This window comes from Passer domesticus, chromosome 9 (assembly GCF_036417665.1).
Source record: "Passer domesticus isolate bPasDom1 chromosome 9, bPasDom1.hap1, whole genome shotgun sequence".
NCBI classification, from domain to species: Eukaryota; Metazoa; Chordata; class Aves; order Passeriformes; family Passeridae; genus Passer; species Passer domesticus.
The window spans coordinates 37028552-37041574 of record NC_087482.1 but is presented as its reverse complement, the minus strand read 5'-3'; the positions used below and the strand labels follow the sequence as shown (position 1 = coordinate 37041574).

The 13023-nt window shown below is 43.9% G+C and overlaps 1 protein-coding gene and 1 long non-coding RNA gene across 6 annotated transcripts in view; both read left to right on the top strand.

Annotated features, from left to right (window-relative positions):
- The window catches only part of GRIP2 (glutamate receptor interacting protein 2), a 262009-nt gene that overhangs the window by 136910 nt on the left and 112076 nt on the right, over positions 1-13023 (top strand). Inside the window, exon 1 of one of the 5 annotated variants that reach the window (XM_064432761.1) lies at positions 484-553. The exons of the other annotated variants lie outside the window; for them this stretch is intronic. Coding sequence (XP_064288831.1) covers positions 499-553 — 55 coding nt within the window. The 5' untranslated portion in view covers positions 484-498. Of the gene's footprint in view, positions 1-483; positions 554-13023 lie in introns of those variants that run through there. 5 annotated transcript variants of the gene reach the window in all.
- On the top strand, positions 6876-8232 carry LOC135308309 (uncharacterized). Its single transcript, XR_010368804.1, has 3 exons — positions 6876-6977; positions 7902-8018; positions 8133-8232. It is a non-coding gene; the product is annotated as an uncharacterized LOC135308309 (long non-coding RNA).

Sequence of the window (13023 nt, the reverse complement as noted above, 5' to 3'; positions counted from 1 at the left end):
AGTCCCATTGTTTTTGTGCTGGTGCTGGGTTTCTGGTGAACTGCTCCCATAAAATTGAGGGCTTTTATCTCCTTTGCGCTGGTAATCTCTGGATTAGCTTTCTGGTGAAGTGCAAGCAGGCACTGGTGTGTGCTAAGGAATAATCTTACTTTGCAAATTAATATGTTAATGTAGTGCCAGATTCCCAGCCTTTAACAGTGGGAGACCGGTGATAGGTTTAAAACATCAATGTGTGATTTTATTCATCTGGACGAGATAACAAAACAGCCCTGCACTGAAAGTACCGAAAAGAGTCTGTGCCCCCTCCAGCTCAGTCTCTGCCATTCTCCCCCCAAAACCCCTTCCCTCTCACTCCCCGTGCCACTGCCTAAAGCCCGGCTCGATTCCACAGTCGTGATCCATTAATTTGGAGCCGGCAGCCCCTCGCAGAGCCAGGCAGGGGTGCGGAGGGAGCCGCGGCACAGAGCCATGTGAGCGCAGCGCTGGAGGCTGCAGAAGATGTTCGCTGTCTCGCTCAAGTGCCGGCTCGGGGTGGTGAGACGCAGGAGCAAAGGTATGGTCAGAGCAGAGCAGCTGCTCCTGCCTCAGAGGGACGTGGAGGGCACTCGCTTGAGCATTTGCTTTTTCCTTAGCTGGGCAAGAGGAAAAAAACCTACTTGGTCTGTGATTGATTTTCACCCTCTGTGCATTGGCAGGCGGGAGTAGGATTATTTTAATTTCTTGCATGTCCTATATTTTTCAGATGCGGGATTTTTTTAACGTTGACTCTCTGGATTTTTTCCTCTATTCATCTACCATGGTTATTACAGCAGTAAAGTAGATTTAGGTGTGCCTCAGAGTCTCACAAGGTTTCCCTCCTGTGTGGGAGCTGTTACTTTGCAGGGAGAAGCACTTGAGTGTTGGACTCCACCAGACTGTTAGGAAGTCATGGTGTCTGTCCCTCCCTACACTCCTTCCAGAAGGGGAGTGGGTTGAAAGGATGAGAAGCCTGGCAGGATAATGGGGGAAAAATCAACTTTGAAAAGGTTTGAGGAACAGTAATATTTTATTTCAGAGCAATCTCTCGATTAGCTTTCCAGTGAAGTGCAAGCAGGCACTCGTGTGTGCTAAGGAATAATCTTACTTTGCAAATTAATATGTTAATGTAGTGCCAAATCTAACCTAATCCGAGACAGGACAGTTTCTGTACTCACCTCTCTGCAGTGCTGTGATCAGAAGTGCAGAAGTTTTGTTGTGCTGGACTGTGATGTCCCTCACCCCCAGCTCAGCTGTGCTGGTGTTCAGGGGTCTCTGCTCTCCTGGCTCACGGGTGCGCTGCAGCCGGGACTCGCTCCCGCTGCTGTTGCCTTTGATTTTGGGAAGTTTGCATTTTAATGGAGCCTGAAGCAGATCTCATTGCTTGGAGCTTGACTCCCCTGTGCAAGTCCTTCCAGCCAGCGGCACTCCTGCAGCAGATCAAAGCCCTTTGCTGTTAAGGAAGATGACCTGCATTTTTATGGGGACCTCTAAAGCAAAACAGCTTTTAGGGGCTCAGTGTAACTCTGATGCTATTGATTCCAAATGAATGCATAAACTCAGCTTTTAGTCTCGCTTAAGGGGAGAGACACTTACATGCTGATGCAAGGGTTTCTGTGCTGACACACAGAAACTCTGTCAGGACCGGCAGGTAGAAAACTTTGGTAGCAAAGAGAAAGGCCTGAACGCAATGCACAAGTTTCTGATGTGGACTGGACCTTAAGTCTAGGGTGCAGTTCCTGTGTGTGACTTGGCTAGTAAGTAAAAAAGTATTTACTCAGATCAAGGTTGCAATTCTATGGGATAGATGTGATTAGGGAACAGGAGCCTGAGGGCTGCTTCACTTGGCATGGGTTACTGGGGTGCTAAGAGAGCAGTGGGCTGTGATTGCCCCACTGTGCTCCTTCCTCCTGTGTGCACAGACAGTGAGATGCTCTCCTGCACTCTGCTGTACACAAGGGCATGTTCACCCCAGGGTTACAGTCCTGCTGTGGCAGCCTTGGAGCTGAACTTACTTCAGATGTATAAATATATTTTTGTCATCACTTGCCTTTGACAGTTTATCCTCATGCTTCTTTGTTTCTTTGCCTCCATAGTTTGGAGGCTTCATGGGCTTCTCTGCATTGGAAGGAGTTTCATGTTTGCAATAAAACATGTTGGCACAGGCAGTATTTCCACCTTCTAGAGCAATGCCTGGAAGTGCTTGAATCAAACACAGCCCTGGGGTCCCTTTTTAATTGACAGATGCCAGGAGAAAGTCTGGTGCCTTATTAGTTTTTACAGTTCTTTTTCCCTGGCATGCATTTTTGCTACATATCCTTAAGGAATTGGCAGTAGTGTTGGAACACAATGGGTTTTTCTTCTACAGTTTTCCAGGAAAGTAAGGAACACAGGGCAGAATAAGTGCATTTGTGCCTGCAAAACACTGAATATGCAGCCCGAGATTGTAATGAAGGTAAAAAAAAAGAATTATCCCTGTACTACCTGATGAAGTTTTAGTGGCTTTAGTTGAAATATTCAGAATTGGCTTAGATCACCTGCTTTTTTTAGTGACAGATTTAAATGAGAGAATTGCTAATCCAATGGTAAATTGTACTGCTTTGATCAAGGATTAAATTGAGCTGGAGGTGGCTTTTGGGACTTGAGCTTTGAAATGAACAACCAGAGAGAGACATTGTTACTTGTCTTCAGCATTTTGGGACAGATGATGTTTAATGAACATACCCAAAAGAATGATCAAAAATAAATATTGCCTGGGCACTTTGGTACCAGAATGAGCCCATCATGACTGGGCAGCAACCAAGGACAGGAGCTGCTATGAATTACGTTAGTGAGTCATGGAACTCTGCTACATTTCACATGTTGCATCCTAGGAGATGGCCAGGCCATTATTTGGCACTAAAAATTCCCACCAGCTCTTGAAGAGAGGAAGAAATGGCAAAGGGGATGTGTGAAAGAGAGTGGCAGATAGCCCAGCCCAGGTATCTGTCTGTCCTCTGGTCCATGCATTTATGTGACCCAGTGTCCCAAACTCATGCTCTGCCTGGCTCTGCAGGGGGATGCTTGCTGAGGGGATACTCCTCTGCTAAAGCTGATTTTAATTAATTATAAGGTTCAGTGTTCAAATCTCAGCTATGGTGGCTGCTGTTAGTTTTGTGTAGTTTTAGCTTTAAACATCCTCATAGAAATAAGGATTTATCTCCCTGTACTAATTGCTCCTCTCTGCTTCAAAACAGACCCCTTCCCCCAACTTTCTGCCTTCTCTGCTATTTTCTTTTCCATCCCTCAAACTTTGCCTGCTCTCGCCAGCTAATCCCCTCATTCGGGGAGAAATTCTTGCTGTCAGTCCTCTTGGATTCCTGCTTTCCTTCTCTTGCTGAGCCCTTGAGCTTTTTCTGGCATGAGGAACATTCACAGTTAATCCACCAGGCATCCATCCGGTTGGCTGGGGCTGGAGCACTTCCCTGCCCACAGCTCTCAGCTGTCTTTGGCCGACATCAGCTCATAGAGCTGCAGGGCTCCTCGGTCCTCTTCAAGGACTCTTGATCCTCTGCAGAAGGTGCTACTGAAGACCCCAAGGAACATAGTCACCTGTCCAATACAATAACTAAACTTTCCTCGGTATTAGTGTGTTTTTCAATTGGAAAAGCGAAATAATTTCTGTCTGGTCGTGCTTGTCATTCAGCTGAGCTCAAAAGGAACTCTTTGGGGAGGGTTGGTTGGTGGTTGACTGCCCTGCTAGCCCCCAGTTGCTGCAGCAAATCAACTGTATTTTATAAATAAGTAAACAGAAGCAGTGAAGAGCTTAAATAATTAACCAGATACATGTGTTGGAGTGAAAAGTAGCAAATGAGGCAATTCAAAGGTGTCCTCACTGCTTCCCCTGCTTTCCAAAGCCCAAGGGGAGGGGGATGCTCTGCAAGAGCAGGTGGGACCAGCAGCTGCCTGAACAAACAGTAGCACACACCAAGGGGTCTGGACCCCACTGCCATGGCAGAAGAAAAGCTTGGCTCCTTGGTTTGAGACATTCAAGTTTAAAACATGTTTATTTTTGTCCAGTCTAGTTTCTCCTACTGTGTGGTGTGAATGATGTAATGAAAGTAATTTTGCTGTTCCTTTGTCAAAAACTGTCACATGCCAGGCATCACATCCTGTAAAAGAAAATACATGTTCTGCTTTCCATTTACATACCTCAGTATTTTTCAGCCTTTTAAGCTTCACCGAGTCATTTTTACTACATTCTTTTTTGGACTAGATGCTTTCTCTTGCATTTTGGTCTTCTTCTCTTGTGTTTGTCTGGGAACTGAGAAAATAAATAAGCAAAGAAAAAACACCCTGAAGCCCCCAGGAATAAAATAGAAGGATATATTCAGAAGAACTGTCATATAGAGTGAAATTTTCAATAAAAAAGTTTTAGAACAGCAGCTTTTACCATGAGACCCAGATTTTCAATGATAACACATTTGGGCATGCAGGCATTCTTGTCTCTTAGATGGAAGTTACTGCATCCTGTTTGGTGTAGGAAGATGTTTGCTTTTATTTCCATGTTTTTATTGAGAACAGTGTCATGGGAATCAATCCCAAGAACTGGGAACATGCTCTTGTGCCACTTCCCCTTGTTTGCTGTACAGCAGTATCACGTTTTAAAGCATCCTGGCTGTGTTTCATAGCAGGGAATGTTGCTGCAATTGTGTTTCTGTCACAAAAAGATTTGCTCACTGCAGGAGGACAAGAAAAGTTTTGAGTCTCTACTTGGCAAGGGAAAAAAAGAAAAAAAAAGTGCAAGCAGGTAAGCTGCTTCCATCCTGTGGTGTGGTGCCAAGTCCAGAGCACCACACAGTGACATGAGAGAGTGAAAAGTCCAGTGGAGCTTCTACTCCTGGAGGAGAGAAACCATTATTATTTTTGTATTTATCCTCCAGGCCCAGAGGACCCAGTAAAACAAAGCAGATGGGCAACCAACACACCGAGAAACCAGACTCATCCCCAAAATGAAGCTGTGGTGCAGAGGTTGAGCCCATGGTGAGGCCAAGTGCAGTGTTTTGGCCCTTGCTTGGCCACCTTTTCTTTAGGATGATCACTGCCTGCCAGGATTTATCCTCACCTGCCTGTTTGAAAGCAGAAGGCATCCTGGAGGTGCTGCTGTGAATATTTATGGGGCTGTTCCTGCTGCAGCCATGCAAACCAGGCAGTGGTGAACACGGGGAACTCCCTCACCCAAACCACTGAGCTCCAGTGGCTGTGATTCCTTTCCTGCCAGCGTGGCTACGCTTCAGCCCTTTCCCTGTCTCATCAATAACTCATGATTGGGCATGTTTTATTTATATCTCCAAATGAAGCCCATTTTTCAGCCTGGTGCTCTAGCATCCCGGGTGACTGTCACCAGCTCTGAGCACTGTGTGGTTCCTTCAGCCCTAGCTCATCCCTCATCTTCCTCCAGGCTCCAGTAGCTGAGAGGATATAGATCTCTTAGGGGGTAATTGAATGAAAAAAGCCCCTAGCAGCCCAGAGGCAGATGATAAATCCTTGCAGGGAAGCCAATGTGCAAAACAGTGTGTCTGAGGGGCATTAACCCTTCCTGCTCGATGGATACAGCATGTGTTGGAATCCTGTGTGCAAATCCTGCCCAGATCCCACCTGTTGGAACAGGAATGAAAGACAACCCTGCTTGCTGTGGATATATGACACAAGAGCAGTTGTACTGGCCTTTTGCTGTGCTGCACAGGGAGTCCCAGGCTCCTTCTGGAGTTGTTTGGAAAATCTGAGCCCTGATTTTTGACCCTGCAAAAATCAGAAGGGGTGAAATCCTTGTGCTCTTTGTGTGTATCCATCCATTCTTTCTGTTTTGCATATAAAACTGTGTGGGTTTTGGGGGTGTTATTAGAGCTAAACACAGAAGCTAGAGACTCTGTCCCATACTTTCCCTTTATGTTACTGTGGTTAACCATTTGTTGTGCAGGTGGTTTTACTGGGCATTTGTTTCCTTTGTGACAACTACTCCAGCTCTCTGCCTGGAGAAAAGTTGAGGATGGCAACAGCAGGTGCCAATTATTGATCAAGGCTTGTTTATGTGGATGGATTTTCCCACTGGCTGCAGGGCATCACCCATCTCCCTGTGTCCCATGTACCCCCTGGCACAAGGACATGTCACAGTGACATGGGGCAGCCCCTGAGGCTGGGAAGTGCTGCTGATTTGCATCTCTGGCTTGCAAGCTCAGACAGTCCATAACTCAGATGACATTTAATCTGCTTTGTCATAGAGAGGAAAACCAGGCCTTGAATTTGGAAAGCTGCAGAAGGTCCATGAGGTCACCACTGGTCTCTGTGCAGAGTGTGAGTGAAGGAAATGCAAATGCACAGGGTACTGTGATTTGATAGTTGCTATTTAGCTGCTTTATAAACAAAACCCAGTTCACTGAAGTTGCAAGATATAGTGAGTTCAGAGTCAATAGAAACAAGATTTAAAAATATTATTTCAGAATTACCATCTTGCCGCTTATAAGGTGTACCTGAAGTTTCTTTTTTTGCATTGTGTGTGTGCCACCAGAGAGGATTTGGATGTTAAAACCAAGGATCTAAAGGAAGTTGTTTTCCCTATTTGTCATTGAGCTATTTCCTCTTGACTCCATTCCTTACATACAGCTGTGGGATGTTTTTGTCACAGTCTTCTAAATCAGTGAATAATACAAAGCAGCTTGGCAGGCAGCATTTAAAACAGGTGAGGAAATACCTTGATTTCCTATTCCCCTGCACCTGTACAACTTTTTTTCCATAGCATTTCTTCCCTCGTGTACAGACGTCTGACTTTGCATACTCATGGGGATGTGCCAAATCACAATTCTTCATTTATTTTGGAGCTGACAGGGAATCTGCAGTGGGTCTGTCTGGAGGCCAATCTGCTCCTGTGCCTCAGGGCCATGTCAAGGAGATTGTATTAGCTCCTCTGTTCTCTCAGTGTGGCAGTAAGTACTTTCCTTTTAATTGTAAAAATCTACCTAAATTTGACAGAATTGAAAGTCTAAAATCATCCCATGGGCACCCTCAGTAAATTCTGTGTAATGCTTTCTCTTCTGGAAGTCTTAAAATCAAACTCCACCAGGCTGATCTGTGCCTCCAGTGTGACACTGGGAACAAGCCAAAATTATAGTCCCATATCAGTAGAAATGAATATTTTTCTTTAACCTCTTTCTTCTGTAATAATCTACAAAAGTATATTCTTTAAAAGTGCTAGAAAGGCAGGAACTGAAGTTATCTACAGACTGATGCTACCAATATGGTATATTTTTTATATTTGCTGGCAGATTTAAGTTTAGGGCTTGTCCTGGTTTAGGGCAAATTTGGGAAGAAACTTCCAAAAGGGTTCCTCTAGAAAGCAGATTCAAGCAGCTTCTCCTCCTGCTGGTTTGGGAAAAGATTTCCTTGCAGAAAAGTGGATAAAACTGCTTATTTAACAAGCAAAGTATTCACAAGCATAAAAATTTGGATAACATTAAACAATAAAACCCCTTGCTGTTCTGAAGAGATGGCAAATTCACCAAGTCCTTGTCATGGGCTGTAGCTCAGCTCGCTCAGTCCCTTGTCTGGAAATGCTGCAAATGCCACGTCCTGGCCCCAGTGGGCCACAGGTGTGAGCCCCCAGTGCTCTTCTGGGTTTCAGTCCAGAGCAGGGCTGATCAGTTCCAAGAAAAAGAAAAGCCACAGTCTAGGGAACTTCTCTACCTCAACTAGCTAAAAATTAAAAAGCAAATGAGTGCTCTGTCCCGCTGTCTGTGCTGCAGACAACAGTCTGAGAAACACAGAGAAAGCTGAAGCTCTTGTCTCTATGCTTTTGGATACAGCTGCCTCAGGCATTCCACCACTTCTCCTTCTCCCCCTTTCACTCTCAGATCTGCTTTTAAAGGTGCAAAACTTATTTCTGGGCTAAACAGATGAATGGGGATACCATTCAGCATCATAAAGTCACCCCAGGACAGCTTTCCATCCTGTCTCAATGTAAATACCTGGTAAGGAAGTAGGTTTTTATTTCATACTTTGAAGGAATTACTTTGAACAGTAATGGACAAAATGAAATGAAATTAATTTATTAACTAGCAAAATATTTTAACAATGCTTTCCAGAAGAGTAAGAGGACAAAAATAATGTGATGTGAAGTTTCAGCATTCTGATTCTGGTGGGGTCCTGAGATGATAACAAGGCCACATATTGGCAAGGTAAAAGGTCTGTATTTTCATTTTGTATATTTGTAGTCTGTCCAAAGAAGATGTTTCTGAGTTACAGATACAAACAGAAACTAAACAACACTGACTTTTGCTGTAGGCTGAAATTACAGTAATTTTTCAATTACTTTCAACAAATCTGGTGGCCACCAGCTGTTCTCCTAATGCAACTGTTAGCTAATAACAAGAAGTGCTTCCCCAGCTTTCTATTCCCTCCTGGATATGCTGTGCTGGCTCATTTAGCTCAGTTAAAAGGAGTGATCTGTCTCATTGCAGAATGTGTTGGGAGGTGGTCTGAACAGGATTCCTCTGTTCACTTTTTGCTGTGTTGCATGAGCTACTTACACCTCACTGTACTCAGAGCAAAAAAAATAGCACTGTGTGCCTCCTCCTAGGGTCTAAGTCCTTGGGAAAAAAATCCATTGCTTTCTTTTAATATGGGTCTATAAAAGCTTTCTTCTAAATGTGCTGTGTTGTGCATTTGAGGCTCACTGGGTCTGACATGCTGGAGTTAGGGTTGTGTCCTTGGCCAGACTGGCAGCCTAGTGCTGAACTCTTCTCCTCTTCTCGGTTTCACTCAGCTCCTGAGGGTTATTGTAACCTAGTTTTTTTGTGAGTGATTTCCTTTCCTCTTTGTTCCAATTGCTCTTTTTGCTTTACAGAGTACAGCCAGATTAATCATACAAAGCCATGGAAATCAACAGCAGTGTGTAATTCAGGGCTTGATGACTGACTGTGGGGAGGGCACAAGGGAAGGGTTGTGCTCTTTACAGAATTGCCACATGATATATCAATCCTCAAGACTTATGTCTGTGTTTCATTTTTTACAATATATTTCAGGAAACACAAACCAAAAGGAAACAAAGTGCCTTTTAAAATAAATGGTTTGTCTTTGCAACCTATATGCCCCTTCTCATCTGAGTGCATTGGAGTGTAGCAGAACAGTCATGAGATAATGTTTTCTCCTCATACACACACTTTTTTCCACTGAGAAAACAGACCTGAGCAGAAAATGAATTTGGGCATTGGTCCAGAATCCTGCAGTGGGTTGTTCATGCTGTTGCTGTGTCTGTGCTGCTTGGAGAGATCAGCATGCATTGCACTGGGGCCAAATGCCAATTAGAGAATAAAAATGATTACAAACCAACAGTTGCTGAGGTATTTTGGTATGAACATAATTTTCACCAAGGTACCTCAGATGAAATATGAAGTTAGCAGAGGCTCGGTGCTGTCTCTGAGAAGATGTTGCCTTTTCTCAGCTGGCATGTAACCAAGGAGAAATATCAGCCTTTTTCACTTCAAGGCTTTGCACATTACTCTTGGGGTTTTCCCCCCTTCCCTCTCTGCTTGTTTATATTTTGTTTTGCTTAAAATACATTTGCATATATTTAAAAGTTTGGGAAATTATGAATGTAGCTGATACCTCTGGCAGTGAGGAAGGCAGAGTCTGTCCAACTAATTTTTTCCCAGCTCTATTGCAATATAAGTGGTCTAAGAAATGAAGGTAGTTAGGATTCTTTTAATCAAAAGGGAGAGTCGGAACTCACAGATGCATGAGATCTGCAGTTTTGATGTACCTGCCATTAGAAATTCCAACAGTCCAGGATGAACTTTGTAACCACAGTCTGAATAAAAAGAAGGAGACATTTTCATGAGAAATAGGTAATGACTGGGTGGTCAAGATATTCATATGAGCAGAGGGATTCCAGCTCACATCCCTCATGTGCCTGATTTAGATCTGCAGTTGGAATTGACATCTCAGGTTATTTTAGGTTATCAGCTGTGGCATGCACAGCTTCTGCATCATCATAGAAATGACAAACGAAGTTCTGGTTTTGCAAGACAAAAAAATACTTCCCCACTTGGATTCACTGCCAGTGCAACAGGAAAAGCACAGATATATGAATTCAATAACATGGGTCTCTCTTCCTGAAATAATTCTTCCTCTGCCTTTAAGTGAGGGCTCCGAGGGTAAGCATAGTGTTTTCCAATATCTGTTCAGTAATCCCACTGGAAAATAAAATAATGTCCAGTTAGTTTACCAGCTGCTCTTGCCATATATTAACAATACCTGTGGTCTTACATCCCAGAGGTATTGGCAAGGTCTTTCTTTCACAAAATCATCCTTGATTGGTAAAGCAGGAAAAAATAACTCCTTTTTGTTTCTATGATATGTAGGTGAATGGTCATAAAGATGAGCAGTTTTCAGAAAGCAAGGAATTCAAGTGATAATAATATGCTGTCTGTGTTGCACCTGTAAAGCAAGCATTGCTTCCCTGAGCAGTTCATTTCTTATGCATTTTCTTTCTTTGAATCTATTGTCATGTTTTCTGATGAACTCCCTTCCTGCCCTGGAAAGAGCTATTGCTTACAGTTTTGTCTTCAAGCAATGAGCATAATAATAGATAATTAAAGTGACTCAAGAAATTCAGGCACTGGAGTACCCACATTTATACATTCCTTTCTGGGAAGAAAACAGGAAGAAATATAGAGAGGGGATAAAACAGACTGATTTGAACAAAAAAAAAGCAATTCTGGCATCCCTCACAGAGAAATTAAAATGATTACGGTGTTTCTGATATATTTTTATTGAAAAGCAGTCAAGAACTGAGCTCTTGTTGAGCAAGTTCAGGCTTTGTCTGTCTGTCTGTCTGTCTGGCTGGCTAAGGTGCTATCTTTTGGCACAGTGGAGCAGGCTGATTCCAGGTTGCCAGCAGCACAGGAGAATATTCTGATGGTTAAAGTCTCACTGGCAGGTGCACCCTGATTTTGGGAACCTCAGGGGGTGAAGTAAACCTGCTCAAGCCCTGACCCTTCAGCATATCCATATTACTTGGATAATTACTTGGATATTGGTTAATGCAAATGAATCAACTGCATGTTGGGCTCATGCTCCCAGTCCATGGGGACACACCCAGTGACCAAACAAGAGCTGGGTCCTGTTCCTGCTCCTAGCACCAGGTGAAGTTCAGCCCAAGGGCAGGAGGATATCATCAGCCTTTAAATGCCATCAAAGCTGAAGGTCTCCAGAGACAGCCTTGTGTCACAGAAGGAAGTTTGTTCATGCATGTCCTACTCATACATGGCTCAGAGCCTGGATATCCTCTGTGTTCATTCCTTGGGACCCATTTCAGGCCTGTGCTGTCTCCCCACCACTGCCACAGGGAATGGGGTTTAGGGCTGGAGTGCCTGGAGGGAGCAGTGGGGTGTTGTGCTGGAACCAGTGGCACAACCTCCATTGCTCACTTCATCCATGGTCTTGGGACATGGGGGTTGCCAGAACTCTGCCACACCCAGAGCATTTTCCCAAAAACCCTTTATCTGCTACTTTTAATGTAACTTGGGGTAACATGATATTTTCTTTTTCCAACAGTTGCACCGCTTTTTTTTTCTCCTGCACATAAGCATCAAATGCTGTTTGCTGAATATTTCACTTGTTCTTATTTGGGCTGAAGGTTTCTGTTACCACTGGCCCTTAGGGGACCAATTTAGCTGCACTGAACCAGTTTTGGTGTTCAATTCCTTCTTTTCAAAGAGCTGCATTTACACATCAGTTGAACCCTTCGTATGCTGGCATCTTCCACACTTCCAGCTCAATGAATGTTTAAAAACGACATTTCTATCCCCACACACAGACATGCCTCTGCCTTCGAGAAGCTGGGGGGACATGAAAGTCCTGCTGAGGAGTGGGGGAGATTTTGATGTAAATGATGTCCCGCAAGGGACACAACCTCATTCCAGCTGAGTGAGGTTTTATGCACAGAAATGCAGAATATTCAGCCCATGTATCATTAAAGTGCTGCAGCAAAGCCTCCCCAAGCCAGTGTGCCTCAGTAAATTCTGAACTGCTGACCAAGTCTCAGTTCTCTGCCCCCACCTGTGCTACGAGACTGGCCTTTATAATTGCAAATGTGTCCTGCTGCATCCTGATGTTAGTGGGGCTCTTGTCCCTGGAACTCTTGACCCTGCTGGTGTGTTGTGGGCATGCCTTGATGGGCAAGCCTACAAAATTCACTCTGTTCCCTTCCAGTCCCAGTAAGAGATGCAGGCAGAGGAAGTAATTCCATAGTCTATCGTGTTTTTCAGATAAAATACACAGGATTAAAGTTCTTTTGATGCCCATAGGTTTACATATGGATATTGGAAAGGCACTAAGTGTGCATATTGTTTTAGATTATGACTTTCCTTAATTTAATCAGAGTTGTGATGTTGATATCATGGTGGAGGAGAGAAGACTTTGTGTTTTATGACAGGGAATTGTCAGAAGCATCATTCTGAGATCAGCACATGGGTCTTTTCATTAGGCTGGGTGCCCTCCAATCACACAGAAGCTGTAGAAAAGCTCACCACACTGTCTTATTTGAATTGTCTTCCAATGCTCAGCTGCCTGGGAATCAGCTAATTCAGATTTTACAGGACAAAGATATTAGAACAAGAACAAGCTCCTGTGGAGGATCCCTGAAGGTGATGTGTGTATGTGTGCTGCACTGAATGTGTGAATACCCCTAAATTCTATATATTCCTTCTGGGCCATTAAGCAGGATCCTTATTTCCTGTCAGCTTGTAGCATCTGAGTGATGGATTGCAGAACCCTGTCCATGACCTGCCTATCAGTTTAACATCTCAAAGCTCTTTTGGAAGCCATGGTGCTGTTTAAGCAGAATATACAATTATTTGGATTTCATTTTGCTGTAGCTGTTGGCACAATGGAATCCACATGGTCTTTCACCCTCTTTGGCACAACCCTTTCTCTCTGCAGGATGGAGAAAGCCTGATGCAAGGGACTGTGATG